General features: G+C 42.5%; 1 protein-coding gene across 1 annotated transcript in view; it reads right to left on the bottom strand.

Annotated features, from left to right (window-relative positions):
* Positions 1-3,013: 3,013 nt before the first annotated feature.
* The window catches only part of LOC125461514 (microtubule-associated proteins 1A/1B light chain 3A), a 38,941-nt gene continuing 24,444 nt past the window's right edge, over positions 3,014-17,510 (bottom strand). Inside the window, exon 4 of the mRNA XM_048550377.2 lies at positions 3,014-4,072. Coding sequence (XP_048406334.1) covers positions 3,910-4,072 — 163 coding nt within the window. The 3' untranslated portion in view covers positions 3,014-3,909. The remainder of the gene's footprint in view (positions 4,073-17,510) is intronic.

Below are 17,510 nucleotides of genomic sequence, written 5' to 3'. Positions count from 1 at the left end.
TACCATGAGGGGAAATGAAATCAAAAGTAATGAGGTTGTGCTTCAATTATACAGGGCATTGGTCAGAATGCATCTGGAATATTGTGCCCCGTATTGGTCACCTTATTTAAAGAAGGATGTAAATGCATTGAGTGCAGTTCAAGAAAGTTTACTAGGCTAATACATGTAATGAGCACTCTATCCAGGTCAGTAAAATCCCCTGTCATCCTCCTAAACTCAGAATACAGACCCAAAGTCCTCAACCTCTCAGCATATGACAAGTCCCAAGTCCTTGGTAAGGGATCTGGATGTTCTCGTGCATGAATCTCAAAAGATTAGTATGCAGGTGCAGGGAATAACCAGGAAAGCTAATGGAATGGTATAGTACATCATGAGGGGAACCAAATAGTAAAATAGGGATCTTGTATTTCCATTACACAGGACACTAGTAAGAACATGTCTGGCGTACCAGGCATAGTATTGGTCACCTTATTTAAGGAAGGCTATAAATACATTGGATATAGTTCAGAGGTTTACCAGACTAATACCTGGAATGAGCAGTTGTCTTATAAGGAAAGATTTGTCCGGCTTTGCTTGTATCTGCTGGAGTTCAGAACAGAAAGACAGAACTTGATTGAAATATATTTCAATCCTTGAGGGTCTTGTCACAGGAGTTGTGATGGGATGTTTCCTTTAATGGGAGAATCTAAAACTAGAGGTCACTGTTTAATAAAGTCACGTCTTTGGAAGACCTTTTGGAAGTAGTGGGAGCAAAGCCATTGAATATTTTAAAAACCTAGGTAGATAGATTCTTGTGAAACAAGGGGTGAGCGATCAAGGGTAGGTGGATATATAATTTTGAGATTGGATTGAAATCAGCCATGGACTTATTGAATGGCAGAACAGTCTGGAAAAGTTGAATATTCTATTCCCTTGCTTGATTCCTATGCTCCTACTGGTTTTCTGTGACCTTCTACTCTTGTCCCTCAGTGGAGCTGGGAAATGCAACAGCACAACTGGTAAAGTTGAGTGAAATGCTAGATGGATGAAGGTCTTTGAAGAGGTTGACAATCACATAAGAAGTGAAGGCACTCTCAGGGGAGGGAAAAAAATTACTTTGAACAGTAGTATTCTCACTAGCCATGGCAAGAGCTCTTCATTATAATTAAGTGGGGTCTGGATGTGAGTTTGCTTGCTGAGCTGGAAGGTTAGTTTTCAGACGTTTCGTCACCATTCTAGGTAACATCATCAGTGAGCCTCCGACGAAGTGCTGGTGTTATGTCCCGCTTTCTGTTAGGTTTCCTTGGGTTCTGATGTCATTTCCTGTTCTTTTTCTCAGAAGATGGTAGATTGGCTCCAAGTGGGGTCTTTCCAGTTTTGCTGATTCACTGAAAAAAACTTATGTACATGCATCAGTGATGTTGATGACCTGCAGAGACAATTTGGAAACCACGCCCTATGGAGGAAACAGGATTTCATGGTTAAGATGCTCCCTCTATTGCCCTTTCGATCACTGAGAAGTGTTTCCCACTAGGCCCACAGGACCTGGAACCCTCCAAAGGGAAAACTAGTAAGGGGCAGGATGTCATTTGCATCTGACCCAATGTGGTTTTCTGGGAGTCTCTAACCCTTGGGTTTTCAGAAAACTGTCTCCATTTGGCTGGGGAAATTCTGCCCATTAACTGTATAATTTTCTCCCTTGTCACTGCAAACTTGCTTTGTTTTTCAGTATTTCTCTTTTTATTTCAGAATTCATAGGCTATTAGGCAAAATGTTAAACAAAAAGACAGCAGAACACGGGAGGGTGTATGCCTTGCAAACCTCCAGTTACAGGATTTACCAAAAATGTTGCAATGATGATCTTTTCTAGCATCCCTGATCCTTAAATTGATCAGCTTGAATTGGCAACCATACAGTTATTTGTAAGGAGCAAATAAAGGATGAGTGGGTAGTAGAATCTAGAACCGTTCAACAGAACAACACACTGTCTGATAAAGCAGATTCTTAAAAGCTTACCAAGTGCTTCTCTATTCTACCTGCAAGCATAACACTATTTCCAGAACCAACTTTCAATCTGGACAGGTCATGCAGGCGAGTAACAAAAAGATAATTCCAGGAATTGAGAATTTTAAAATATTTGGAAAGATTACGGATGTGAGTTTCTTTTCTTTGGAAGAGAAATTGTGAGGTCTATCCTATCAAGCAAGCTGGCAAAATCTTTCACTGGTGAAGTTACAAATGAGGCAAATTACTGAATGGAATAAGTTTACAATAAGACACTAGGTGTGCATGACCCCAACAAAAAGTAATTGAAATGGATGCAGTAAGACTCAAAAGTCAATTCTAGCCATTTCTGGATCAAAGAGAATTTGTAGCTCAAAAGGATCTCGGCTTGGTTTCCAGCGCTAAATATCCAGGAGCACTAGGTCACTCTCCTAGTCAAAAAAAAAGGGGGTAGGTTGGAATTGTACGTAAATGCTATTATATGAAGTGGGTTTTCCTTTTGTTTTGATACTTTTAGTTCTCCATCTCCCTAACCGTCTAGCCCCCTTCGGAAGACCCTTCCGTTTCTGTGGAAGTGAATTGCTCTTAATCTCCATCTTGTTTGAAGATCTACTCTTCACGAAGGAAGCTCAATGTTGAATACCCAAAGTGTCTATGACCGTCTCCATTCTCTCCTGAATTAGTGCAGTAGGGGTCAGCAGATAGTAACAAAGGCAATGTAATACCTCCTCCTTGTCTAACTGTAACCAACACTCTGCACCCTAGCACAGATCATCAAACTGAGCTGAGATCAAAGCCAGATCTGCACAGGATGATACGGTTCAGGCACACGCTCCATTTGGGAACCCCACTCTCAACAGGCTGGTCTGGGTTTTACAAATCAAAGACAAACCAAATGTTCAAAGTACAAAATGCATTAAGGAGACATGGGCCCATTTAAATCATAACTTTTGTATTGGACCTTTTTTCTGTAAATTATGCAAGTTTTGTTCAAAAAGAAGAAATAAAGAAAAATCAACAATTATGAGAATTTCCGTGAATGCCATTCCCTTTTTATCAAACATTAAACAGGTGTCATAACTACACAGAACTGATGACCAAAACTAAAATAATAGCCAACGTAATCAGAAAGCCACACACACACATAAAGAATTATAAGAGAGTCACAGAAAACGGGATCTGACCACCTACATTAAAATTCTACCTCTGAATAGGCTACAATGTGACAGTACTAAGGTTTTCCTAAACACCCGTGCTGTTTATAAAGTGCATTAAAAGCAAATTCTACCTACTATAGCTGATCATGAAAACCAGGAAAGAGCATTATACAGTTCTAGATTGCTTTCCTCCTCCCACTTCTCCAAATCCCCCCATCCCCAGTCCTCTCCCCTCCCTACTTATTGACTTGTAGCACCGAAATTCGATATGCACTTAAAATCACTTTTAAAGTCATTGGTACATTTTATATATATATATATAGATTTTATATATATATAGATTATAATATATATCTCACCCTCTCCATACAAGGCCATCTCATCATTCAGTACCAGTCATCCTAAGGCCTTGAAATTCCTCATTGCTTCGGTAGGTGGACCATGCATTAATCACATTTTTTTTTAATTACAAAATGAAAATAAAAACACAAGGGATAAAAGACCAATAACTAACAAATAAACAATTGCCAATCATATAGTTACAAGTGAGAGAAGGCTATTGTTCAATGTTTTACATGACCCCGGTACACCATGCGTTCATAGTACGTGTGAGAGTGACAGAATGCAGGATAGAAATCCCGGTGGTTTGGATTTTTTTTTGTTGTTTTGCTTTTTAAAAACACAGTGAAATTCTCTCTTCTCTCTAGCCTTGACCAGTTAACGAAGTGCAGGGATCCTCAATGTAGTGATGGTACTGCTGCTGCTGATTTCAGCAGCCAAAGGTTTCCTGAGAGGCATAAACCATGTAGAGGAAGCCATCTTCATCCTTCTCCTGCTCATAGATCTCCGAGATCGAAGTCGAGACACTGACCATGCTCCGTTGGTTCACCAGCAAGAAGAAGGCTTGATTTGGGTTCAGCTGGAGCCTGCGCCTGCGTGGAGGTTTGTGGGGGGGGGGGGGGGGGGGGAAGAGAGAATGGGGAGAAGCAACAGTTAATAATCTAAGCGATCCATTCCAAAAAGATAATTGTCAAACAGAAGTTGCTGGGGACAGTCAGCAGGTCTGGCAGCATCTGTAGAGAGAGAACAGAGTTAACATTGATAGCAACATCTGCAGATGCTGGAGTCAGAGATAACACCGTGTGGAGCTGGAGGAACACAGCAGGTCAGGCAGTATTAGAGGAGCTTGACTGTTGAGTCCAGTGACCCTTCTCAGTAGCCAGGAAAAGGTAGTATATATGGTGAAGACTGGGTGTTGGGGAAAGGATTGATGGACATGAAGCCCAGAGAGAGAGAGAAAGACAGACAAATACAGTTAGACAGGAAAAGGTGTGGATAATAGTACACCAGGGAAGGAGAAAAGTTAATAATAGAGTTGGTGTGGAAGCAAAAATGGGTTGGCTGTGCTAAAAGCAGCCTGTATCATGATAGTGCCTGGTGTGGAGGGTGGGGCTGGACATGGAACAAGGTGTTCAGACCCTAAAATTGTTGAACTTGATTTGAGTCCCAAAGGTTGCAGGGTCCCCAGGTGGAAAATGAGATGCTGTTCTTTCAACTTGCTCGGACTCTCACTGGAGCACTGCAGCGAGTCCAATACATGCAACATTAGCCAGGGAACATGGCGGTGCGCTGAAGTGGCAGGCACATGGAAGACCAGAGTCATTTTTACAGACCAAATGTAGGTGTTCCACAAAGTGGTTGTCCACTCTGCACCTCATCTTCTCAATGTAGAGGACACCACGTTGTTGCAGATGTTGAGTTTCCCCAGTACCTTCTGCTTCCATTTCAGATTTCCAACATCTGCAGTATTTTGCTCCTATTAGTGCATAGGTAAATGCTGGCAAAGTCAGTTTGAGGTTGGAGGATACAAAAAATGATCCAAAAATAAATTTTTCTTTCATAGCAAGGGCCTGGACCTCATCCAACAAGCCTACTGGAGTTTTTCCCTGCTGCTGAATTTAAGGGATCCATTTAGAGTTCTCACTTGGACATATTTCTGGAAGCTTCATCACAAAACACACCAAATAGTCTTTTATCCCAACACCAGCTTTGCTACAAATTAATTTACACACAGCCAACTCCCAGGTGGTGGATCGAGGTGAATAGTCAGAGGCTTTTCCCCCAGGATTGAAGTTTCATTTACAAAGGGGGCACAGGTTCAAGCTTAGAGGGCGTAAGTTTAACAGGGATATACAAGGGATGTTTTTCACGCAGAGAGTGGTAGCAGCACTACCAGAAAGAGGGGGTGGAAGCAGGCACATTGAAGATATTAAGAGACACCTAGATGGGTACATGAATAGGAGGGAATAGAGGGATACGGATCAAAAAACAGCAGGTTTGCTTTTAGATTAATTAGGGCACAATGGTCGGCACAGGCTTGGAGGGCCGAAGGGTCTGTTCCTGTGCTGTACATTTTCATTTGTTCATTCATTTTTATTACAGTGCTGCATATGAACAAATGAAATGATAATCAGAGAGTCTGTGATGTCAGAAGATAAATAAATATCGGCAGGGTGTAAGGTAGCAGATGACAATCACTAGATGGGGTCAGTGGTAGAAAAACAAAGAAAAATTATATTCAGGATGAAGACTGCAAATGTTTATTGTTGTTAAATATTTATTTTTGAAAACGTGTGTGTGCGCATTATGTTGCCATTTCTGTTCAAGAGTTTATTTTTCTGTGAACAAAACAATAATATGGGAAAAGTCACTTGGAAAAGTGACATAAGGTTTCCAGGGATCGGGGGGTGGGGGAACAGCATTATTGTCCGTCAGTCCTCACTGAATCCTGGGCCTTTTCCATTCAACATCAGCCACTTCTAAAAAGGTGAGGAATGAAATACATGCAAGACAAGCCAATAAGTGAGACAGCAAGATTAAAAGGTTAAAAATGTATCAGAGATAATGGATTCTCCAGCATTTGCAGTTCCCAAGATAAGAAAGCATGGAGCTGGATGAACACAGCAGGCCAAGCTGCATCACAGGAGCACAAAAGCTGACGTTTCGGGATGAAGGGTCTAGGCCTGAAACATCAGCTTTTGTGCACCTAAGATGCTGCTTGGCCTGCTGTGTTCGTCCAGCTCCACACTTTCTTATCTTGGATGCTCCAGCATTTGATACGCTTTTGTATCTAAGATTAAAAGGTTTACATTTTTTCTTTATAAACAGTTGTCAGGCAGGGCAGAAACTGAACATTGCTGAAAAGAGTGACATGGAGTCAAGGGCTTGGAGCGCTGGTAATTCCCCATTAATGTTGTCATGGCAACAGCTTGGCCAATCAGAGTCAACTTGGCAACTTATCAGCGACCCCCTACCCCTTTGCTCCTGCAGCATATAAATTGCTGGGAACATTTGTAATTTGGTATTGTTGTATCCGGCCTGACGAATGCAAGGCACAAAGGCACCACAGCCAGTCTCTCTTTCCAGCAGTATTTGCTGTAGCACTTCACATCAGTCAGAAATGTCACGAGCCTGCCACAATGAATTACTTTGAAAATAAAGTAATTTATTATGCTGGCAGACATAATTTCTGTGCATAGCAAGATCTCAAAAAGCAAAGCAGGAGGAATAAGCAGCTGCTTCTGGTGTTTGGTTATAAAAGTGAGAAACTGTTGACCATGGAACAGGGAGAACCCTATTATCCTCTTCCAATAGTGCCATAGACCTTCGCTATCTACCTACTCCATAAAGTTCCTTTAGGATGATCACAGATCAGCCAATGATCTCATTGAATGATGGAGCAGGTTCAAAGGATGAATGGCCTCTTCCATTTCCCATGATGCATATCAAACCGCTCAAAGCTTATTTGAGGACTGATAGCTCTGGCGGTACAGCTTTAGAATGTTAGTCAAATATGTGTTCTCAAACACTGAACATACACCACGGGAAATTTTATGTACGTGCTTGAAAATTTGCCTTAGAGATGGGTGAGGTAACTAACATTTTAATCTAGAGATTGCGATCTGGTGTGCAAGGGATCAAGCTGAAAACACGGAGCTGGTATTTGTAAGGTGTGTTTCACAACTTCATGGTAAACTACTTTGTAAAAAGAAATATAATTACAAGGAGACACATAAAAATAGCTTAATTTGTGCACAGCAAGATCACACAATACCACTATGATAAAGGCCAAACGATCCATGTTTAGATACTGATTGAGGCATAAGTAACAACCAGGAGAACTCCCTTTTATTTCTTCACCATTGTGTCAGGTGAATATAAAATATCCCGTGAAAGGGTTAACTAACAACAACAGAAGATGGAACCTTTTTCATTTCACTTCTGTAAATGGGTTTGTGAAATTACCTCATGCTCATCCTGGGTCTTTAAGAGGCAGTAGGATAACACTATCAGACTGCTTTGTAGAAGTAGTAAAAGGACATTAGCACAGGAGACTTACAGACTTTACAGCTGCTGTCAATCTGAATTACCTACTCAAATAAGTAAACAGCAACTAGTTCTGACTGCTGTGCTAAGCTGTACGCACACAACATTGGGAAAAGATTTAATGGAATATTACAGCACAGGAGGTGGCCATTCAGCTCATCAAGTCTGTGCTAACTTTCCCCCCCCCATATCCCTACAACTTATTTCAGTTTCAAGTGTTTTCGCAATTCCTTCCCAAATGTAGTAGCGGGAGCCACCACTACTTGCAAGCTCCCCTCCAAGCCTATCACCATCCTGACTTGGAAATACATCGCCGTTCCTTCAGTGTCACTGGGTCAAAATCCTGCAGCTCCGTCCCTAAGCATACTGTGGACTAGGTTGTGGGAAGTGCAGGTGAAGTGTTGCTTCACCTGGAAGGTATGTTTGGGCCCTTGGATACTGGGAAGGGAGGAGATAAATGGGCAGGTGTTACACCTGCAGCAGTTGCTACACCTGCAGCAGTTGCAGAGGAAGGTGCCCTGGGGCTGTGTGGGCGGGGGGGGGTAAGTTGGAAGTGAAGGAAGAATAGAGCAGCGTGTCCCTGCAGAAGGCAGACAAGGGAGGGAAGGGTAATGTGTGTCTGGTGGTGGCATCTCACTCAAGGTGGCAGAATGGCTTCTGATGACTCCCAGGATGTGCATGCTGGTGGGACGGTACAAAAGGACAAGGGAAACCCTATTACTGCTGTTGGAGGGAAGAGAGGGGCTAAAGGTGGCAGTGCAGGAGATAGGTCAGACCCGGTCGAAGACCCTGAAGAAAAGAGTGCTGGGGAGTCCTCGCTTGAGGAGGAAGGTGGACATTTGTCAAAGTTGGCCTCATCTGAACATATACGGAGGAACAGAGAGAATGGAATGGAGTCTTTGCAGGAAGCAGGATCTATAGTCCAGGTAGCTGTGGAAGTTGGTGGGTTTATAGTGGATATGAATAACCAGTCTATGCCCAGAAATGGAAACAGATGTCGAGGAAGTGAAGGGAGGAGTCAGAGACAGACCAGGTGAAAGTCACCCGCATCCCTACAGCACCTTACCCTGCAACCAAAGAGGCAACACCTGCCCATTTACCTCCTCCCTCCCCAGTATCCAAGGGCCCAAAACATACCTTCCAGGTGAAGCAACACTTCACCTGCACTTCACAGTCTAGTCTACTGCATTCACTGCACACGATATGGTCTCCTCAGCCTTGGGGAAACAACACATAGACTTTGCAACTGCTTCAGAGAACATCTACGTTCTGCCCGCAAAAAAAATGACTGCGCTTCCAGTTGCCTGCCACTTTAACACACCACCATATTCCCCGGCCAACATCTCTGGCTCAAGCTTGCTGCAGTGTTCCAGTGAACCTCAGCACAAGCTGGAAGAACAACACCTCATTTTCCGCTTGGGGATCTTGCAGCCCTGTGGACTCATTATCGAGTTCAATAATTTTAGGACCTACACTCTCCCATGTCCTAGCCCCCTACCCCACACCAGGCGTGGTTATCACATAGCCTGCCATTACACACTACCTATTGTTAGTCATTAACAGTCCCCATTAACAACTATTTACCCTCCTAGCCAGATCATTATCAACTCCTTTGTCTATCCAGCTGCTCTTCTCTTTCTGAGCTCTATCCCCACCTATCGTTTGCTCCTGACCACGCTTCCAGCCTGCGCACCCCCCCCCCCCCCCCACCACCACAACCACATCCTTTTTTTTGCACATAAATTGACATTTTCCTGCTACCATCAGTTTCAAAGAAGTATCACCGTACCCGAAACATTAACTCTGATTTCGCTTTGTGGCTGCTGCCAGACCTGCTGAGCATTTTTTTAGAAAATTCTGTTTTTGCTCTAATCCTACAGTGGGGCTGTGAATCAACAATGTGACTCAGTGGACAAAGTCAGCTTTGTGAAGGGAGGCTTGGATTAATGTAGAGTTCTCTTTCACCAGTGCTATCCAATTATTGGTGACTCTGTTGGACTTTCACATTATCAGTCAGTCAGATTTCAGAACCTTGATTTGATTCAGAATCCCAAACATTCTGACTGAAAAAAAAGTGATGACTAACTGAACCAGGTTATTAAAAAGAACATGAGGAAATAATGCAGAATCTCTCGGAAGGCTATTCTGGATACCATATAGCATGGTTTTAATTTTTTTTACAGTTAAAGGAAACAGATGATATCTTGTGAAATTGTGTAAAACCCCAATCTTTCAATCCCACAAAATACAGTCAGAAGTCACATCACACCAGGTTATAGTCCCAACAGGTTTGTGTGAAATCACAAGCTTTCGTAGCGCTGCTCCTTCGTCAGGTGAGGACAGAGAGAGATCATTGGGCAGAGAGGTCAAAAGTCCTTACAAATGGTGTAAGTGGAGTGCCACATAATAAGTCCCTACAGGTGATCCAAAAGTATTAGATGGTGTGAGTGAAGTGCCAACAGCTGAATAACAAGCAAGAGGATGAACTATAATCCAAATGAATCAGATAGGCATAATTACAAAAAATTAGACATAAGATGCAGGAGACAAACTAAATGAGTGGAATAACAGAATAGATAAGAATCACATGCCAAAGGTCTAACCAAAGTCATAAATAATCCAGGACTGTACAAACTAATTCAGGTAAAGAGGGATCATAACAATTTATCCAGGTGGTGGTGACAGAACAGGAGAGTTAGGGAGATTTTACAGATACAGAACAGTGTGGTGGGGTCACAGGTAGCATAACATGAACCCAAAGGTCATGGTTGAAGCCATCCTCATGGGTACAGAATTCGGTTACCAGTTTCCCTACTCGGCCACTCTGCATTGTTGAATATCCTGAAGTCTGCCTCCTATGAAGGATAGTTACCTGAAGATCAGAGGCCGAATGTCTGTGACTGCTGAAGTGTTCCCCGACTGGGAGGAAACATTCCTGTCTGGCAATTATTGCACTGTGTCCATTCATCCAATGTCATATCGTCTGCACAGTCTCGCCTTTATACCATGAGCATTCACACCAATTGTATTGTCTTTTACTCTCTCTGCCCATAAATTCTGTGCGTGTGCCCCTCTCTCACTTCACCTGACGAAGGAGCAACACTCCAAAAGCTTATGATTACAAATAAACCTATTGGACCTGGTGTCATGTGACCTTGACTTTGTCCACCCAAGTCCAACCCAGGCACCTCCACATTACACAGTATATGCAAGACAATGTAAACGAAAAAGATAAGATGTAGGATCAGAAGATGGCCATTCAGCCCAGAGTCTGCTCTGCCATTCATTCAATGAGATCATGGCTGATCTCAATCTTCAACTCCACTTTCTCACCTTTTCCCCACAACCCTCGACTAACAAAGTTAAACATTGTTGAATGAACAAATTAAAAGCTCAAAAATCTTTAATGAATATTTTTCATGAAATGCAAGAACAATAGCTCTCAAAAAATCTGTTACAATTTTCAAACCTTAAAATTACACTGTAGGCCACTTAAATAATTATTGCAGAGCTTTCCAGAGAACCTTGATTGTAAATCAACTGCTATGCAGTCCAATTTCTACTAGCAAAGCACCATGACAGATTATCTACTGTTCAATTAAAAATAATTTGGCATCTTTAGGATTTTGCTTCTGCAGTTTTAACAGCACTGCCCTTGACTGAAGACAAGCCACAACTTCCCAGATTACAGATGCCACACTTTATTTTGTCCATTTTGCAACACTTGAGCACCGAATATTTAGTGACATGCACACCAATTTAAGGTTTTACTTTTAGCCAAGATTATTCAGCTATTTAATGATCAGAAATATCTTTACTCATGTCTGTCTGACACCATATCCCATTCTGATTACAGTGTTTCATTGACATGCAAAACAAATGGGAATTTTGAAGAAAGCAGCTCCTCTCTTTAGATGTACAAGTCATCACAGTAAATACTTGTAAAGCATAGATTTCTCATTTAATACAATGTTAAATATGCTGAGTAAGATAAGGGCCCATGGTGTCAGAGGCAAGGCTCTAGCATGGATAGAAGATTAGCTGTCTGGCAGAAAGCAGAGAGTGGGAATAAAGGGGTTTTTCTCAGGATGGCAGCCAGTGACAAGTGGTGTTCCACAAGGGTCAGTGTTGGGACCACAACTTTTCATTTTATAAATTAATGATATAGATGAAGGAACTGAGGACTTCTTGCTAAGTTTGCAGGTGATACGAAGATATGGGGAGGTGATAGCCTAGTGATGTTATCACTGGACTGTTCATCTAGTGACCCAGATAATGTTCTGGGGCAGATGGTGGAATTTGAATTTAATAAAATATCTGGAATTAAACAGTCTATGACGCCAATGAATCCATTGTTGATTGTCGGAAAAATCCATCTGGTTCACTCATGTCCTTTAGGGAAGGAAACTGCCATCCTTACCTGGTCTGGCCTACATGTGACTCTGAACCTACAGCAATGTGGTTGACTCTTAACTGACCTCTGGGGGCAATTAGGGATGGCTGATAAATGCTGCCTAGCCAGCCCTCATCCTGTGAATGAAGGGGAAAAAAAACGGAGAGGGACAGGTGGTATTAAGGGAGCAGGGAGGCTGCAGAAGGATTTGGACAGGTTAGGAAAGTGGGCAAAGAGGTGGCAGATGGTGTACAACATGGGAAAGTGTGAGGCCATGTATTTTGGTCAGAAGAATAGAAGCATAGACGATTTTGTAAATGGAGGAAAAAAAAGTCAGAAGTCTGAAGTGCAAGGGGACTTGGGAGTTCTAGTCCAGGATTCTCTCAATGTAGACTTGCAGAGTGAGTCAGTTGCTTGGAAGGTAAATGCAATTTTGATATTTGTTTTGAGAGGACTTGAATATAAAAGCAGGGATGTACTTCTGGGCCTCTAGAAGGCTCTGCTCAGGCTATATTTGGAGTATTGTGCACAGTTTTGGGCCCCATATCTCAGGAAAGAGGTACTGGCCCTGGGGCAGGTTCACGAGAATGGTCCCAGGAATGAAAAGCTTAACATGAGGGACATTCAAGGGCTCTGGGTCTATGCTCAATGTAGTTTAAAAAGATTTTGGGGGGTGGGGGGGGGGGGTGCACTGGATCTAACTGAAACTGACAGGATACCAAATGGCCTGGACAGAATGGATGTTGGGAAGATGTTTCCACTGGTAGGAGTGATTAAGACCCAATGGCACAGCCTTAGAGTGAAAAAGGGAAGGCTTCTTAGAATGGAGATAAAAGGAAAGGAGAAACTTCTTCAGCCAAAATTCACTGCCACAGAAATGTGTAGAGGCCAGGTCATTGAGTATACGTAAGACAGAGATAGATAGGTTCTTGATTGTCAAGAGGATCAACAGTTACCAGGGAGAAAGTGGGAGAATGGGGGTGATAGCACGCAAGAAGCAATCTGAAGTGAGATCAAGCCAATTATCAAACACTGAAGACTTTTCTCATTTCACAACTTTGTTAACAAGCAAAATTATTTTAGTTACAGAAGTTTACACTATAATTTTTAAAAAGCTTATTAGCATGAAAGTATTTTAATCCAGGACAGGAAAAACAAAATGATTTTTCTTTTTTTCTTGTTGGCAAGTCAATACAAATCAAAATATAAGAATTGCATATCTATGTATAGTTTGAATACTAATCCTTTTCATAGTACAACAGTCCAATTTAGAACTAAACTGGTCAATTTAATGAAATCAGAATACGATGTTGGATAACATGAATTGAGATGTCAGCAATACCTTGTTGATGTATATTGACTCAAAATCCTGCAAGAATCGTAAAATAGAAACCAGTTATCCGGTATAATCAGTCTGTGTTGTATTTATCCTCATGGGTCCGAAGCCCATGTCCCTATCATGCTTTCATAATTTATTCGTGGTGGGTCTACACCAAATGGTTTCATCCAATTCTCGCCTAAATTCTTTTAAATTCAACCTTTTTATGTCACCAGCCAGCGCAACCACATCTGATGCTTCTTATTTTCAAACTTCTCTCTCAAATCATCCAGTAGTCTCCTCTGTTGTAATAAAATTAGCTCCATGTTCTTTCCCATATTTCCTCAAATTAAAGCAGTATTCCCAGGGAGTCTGTGCTACACCTTCTCTCTTTACCTCTAAACTCTCTCCAGGAGAACAATCTAAGACTAATGCTTAGCAATTCAGCTGGTGTATTTCTGGATTTAAGATTACATTGGCAATTCCCTCTTTTACCGTTTTATGGTAAAAGCCAGTATCCGTTTGCTTTTTAAAAATAAGATTGGCCTGTATGTGCATACAAGTTGGTTCACAAAAATGCAGCAAAATGAGGGAACAAATATTAAAATCTTAATTTTCCTGGCAATGCAGAGGGTCAGAGGAATGTACCTCCACTCCACAAGTTCCCGAAAACATTTCAGTGTTGCAAGTTGCCAGTTTTTTTCCAACGCATATTTCTCCAATTTGTTTGCTGCACTGCAACGTATGGTATTTAACAAAGGCGAGGACTTGGTGAACATACTGTTCTTCAGCCACACAGCACTCCAGCAAGAACATTTCCACAGCCTAACCTAGAAACTAGAATTCAGCAACACCTCCTGCACCAAAATTTAGGCTTATATAGCATCTGTTGACTGCAGATTATCAGAAAGTACTTGCTCTACAGTGAGTTGTACTTTTGAAGTGTTGTCATATCGGCTTCTCTTTCCTACCTGACAATGTGCATGTAGCAAACTTCTGTAAACTGTAATGTGATAAATAAACCAGCTAATCTCTAACATTTGATCAAAACACAAATATTGACAAGAGAGTATGAAACAGAACAGGTCTGGCAGCATCTGGGGAGAGAGAGGAATGAGTTAATGTTTCAGGTTGTTGAATTTTCTTTAGCACTCTTCCTGCTTTTCTTCAGAATAGTGCCACAGGATCTCTCACCCTCACTGGAGTAGGCACAGCTGGCACCTTGGTTGAAGGTCTCTTCTGAAAGCTGGCACCTCTGACAGTGCAACACACCCCCACTAACTCATTGGAATGTCAAGTCAGATTTCAGTCTGTTTACTGTTCAGCTTGTTGATCAAAGACTGAATATACGTAGAGATAAGTCTCAGAGATAATAGGAACAGCAGATGCTGGAGAATCCAAGATAACAAAGTGTGGAGCTGGATGAACACAGCAGGCCAAGCAGCATCTCAGGAGCACAAAAGCTGACGTTTCGGGCCTAGACCCTTCAGCAGAGAGGGGGATGGGGAGAGGAAACTGGAATAAATAGGGAGAGAGGGGGAGGCAGACCGAAGATGGAGAGAAAAGAAGATAGGAAGAGAGGAGAGTATAGGTGGGGAGGTAGGGAGGGGATAGGTCAGTCCACGGAAAACGGACAGGTCAAGGAGGTGGGATGAGGTGATAAGTAGGAAATGGAGATGCAACTTGAGGTGGAGCAAGGGATAAGCGGAGGCTTGGGGACCGCTTTGCAGAACACTTCCACTCGGTTCGCAACAAACAACTGCACCTCCCAGTCGCGAACCATTTTAACTCCCCCTCCCATTCCTCAGATGACATGTCCATCATGGGCCTCCTGCAGTGCCACAATGATGCCACCCGAAGGTTGCAAGAACAGCAACTCATATTCCGCTTGGGAAGCCTGCGGCCCAATGGTATCAATGTGGACTTCACCAGCTTCTAAATCTCCCCTCACCCACCGCATCCCAAAACCAGCCCAGTTCTTCCCCTCCCCCCACTGCATCTCACAACCAGCCCAGCTTGTCCCCTCCACCCACTGCATCCCAAAACCAGCCCAGCCTGTCTCCGCTTCCCTAACCTGTTCTTCCTCTCACCCATCCCTTCCTCCCACCTCAAGCCGCACCTCCATTTCCTACCTACCACCTCATCCCGCCTCCTTGACCTGTCCGCCTTCCCTGGACTGACCTATCCCCTTCCTATCTCCTCACCTATACTCTCCTCTCTACCTATCTTCTTTTCTCTCCATCTTCAGTCCGCCTCCCCCTCTCTCCCTATTTATTTCAGTTCCCTCTCCGATGAAGGGTCTAGGCCCGAAACGTCAGCTTTTGTGCTCCTGAGATGCTGCTTGGCCTGCTGTGTTGACCAGCTCCACACTTTGTTATCGTGGAGATAAGTCTCTCCTGTTTTACAGAGGGGATTGAAAGATCAGGATTTAAGGTATCACCATGACATTACTTACAGCCATTCCAGCCTGTAAACACCCGATCTTGTCCAATTTCATACGCTACACAGGCTCAGACCTGGTTAGTAATTAAAATGGGAGACTGCCTGGGAATACCATGTGAAGTAGATCACTGTAGGATATCTGGTCAGTACAGACAAGCTGGACTGAAGGATCTGTTTCCATACTGTATGACTATAATCAGTGGGGTTTAGGACTTCTGTGGCAGAGTGATAATGTCCCTAACTCTAGGGCAGAAAGCCTGGGTTCGAGTCCCCCAACCCCACACGTGTCGTAACATGTCTGAACAAATCAACTAAAAATACCCATAGGTTGAACGGGATGTGTTTGTGACTAGATATATTTATTTATACCCAAGCATTCTCGTTTGAAGAGGAAGGCTTGGGGAAATGAAGTTAATGACTTTGAACACTTCGATAAGTTTGATAGAGGTTATATATAGAAAGTGTGTTCAGCAACAAATTCTCCATTTTCTTTGAAGCATCTGGCTAATTTGCTTCACTATGTACACAGGCCTTTTTTAAATTTAAACGTAGTCGTGTACAGGGGTAGCTTTAGGGGCCAAATTGCGCACTCGGGTGCAGTTTACAGGGAACACCAAATTCCAATCCAAGAAACATCAATGGTGGAAGTTCACTGTTTTAAAGCAATTAATAAAAAAGGACAAAAGAACAAAAGGGGCAACATATAGAAGTATTTTCCTCAAACAAAAACAAAACAGCAAGCTGTTGTAATCTAAAATACACTGCCCAATAAGGGTGGCAAATACCAAGTAACTGATAGTTTCAAAGAATTAGGTTAAATGCATCAAGTGTAAAAAAAGGTTACAGGGCTCTGAATTAATTGGCTAGTTCTACCAAATACCTGGCACAGATACCCTCTTGCTGTAAATCGGACTACAATATGAATAGGTTTGAGGTAATAGCTTCAGATGCAAGTTTCATTTATTTAGTTTTCCAGTTCTGTGGAGCTAGTTCTAAATTTTCTTTTCCATTATTTTCATAATTTTTCACAGCTCTTGATTCACACAATGGGTTAATAGTTGTTCCTTACACCAGGAGGGTTTCTTCCATCAATAACAAGTATCTAGTGACCAGCACTTTGAACATGTGTTCATTTGGATTAACTCCAGGCACAACATGTGAGCCTCGAGACATCGTAAGATCTCCCCACCCCCATCAAACCTGGCAGAGACACCAATCCACTGAGGCAAGGCAGAATTATATAGTTTTAAAAACTCCTTCTGTAAACATTACAAACTCAAGATTTTTTTTTAAATTGAGCAACTGTGTAAAAGATTAAAATAAACCAGAGAAATGCATAGTCCTTGATGATTCATCTTTCTAACTGGTTGTAAATTATGGTTATTTTTGAATTACGCCCTGACTCCCCCAGAGCCTGCCAACTATCCAGAAAAGTGGAAGTCAGGAAGGTGAGAAATCTCCACATGTTCCTGAATTAGTGCAGTTTCAACACTCAAGCACCATCTGGGAAAGAGCAGCCCATTTGACTGGCATCCCTTCCACCACCTTCAACATTTACTCCCTGCACCTCTGGTGCACAGAAGCAGCAAGATGCACCATTGACAAAAGGCAATTCACCAAGGCTCCTTTGACAGCATTTTTCAAACTTGTGACCTCCACCAATGTAGAAAGACAAGGGCAGCAGATGCACAGGAACATGCCCTTGGAACTGTAATCATTGTTCCTTCACTGCCACTGGGCCAAACTCCTGGAACTTCTTCCCCAACAGCACTGGGAGCATACTGACCCTTGCCAGACTTCAGCAGGCTTACCACCACCTGGTCGAGGGCAG

This window comes from Stegostoma tigrinum, chromosome 19 (genome assembly GCF_030684315.1).
Source record: "Stegostoma tigrinum isolate sSteTig4 chromosome 19, sSteTig4.hap1, whole genome shotgun sequence".
In the NCBI taxonomy this organism is placed as follows: domain Eukaryota; kingdom Metazoa; phylum Chordata; class Chondrichthyes; order Orectolobiformes; family Stegostomatidae; genus Stegostoma; species Stegostoma tigrinum.
Note: the sequence above shows the minus strand (reverse complement) of the source record. Positions and strands in the feature narration are given on the sequence as shown.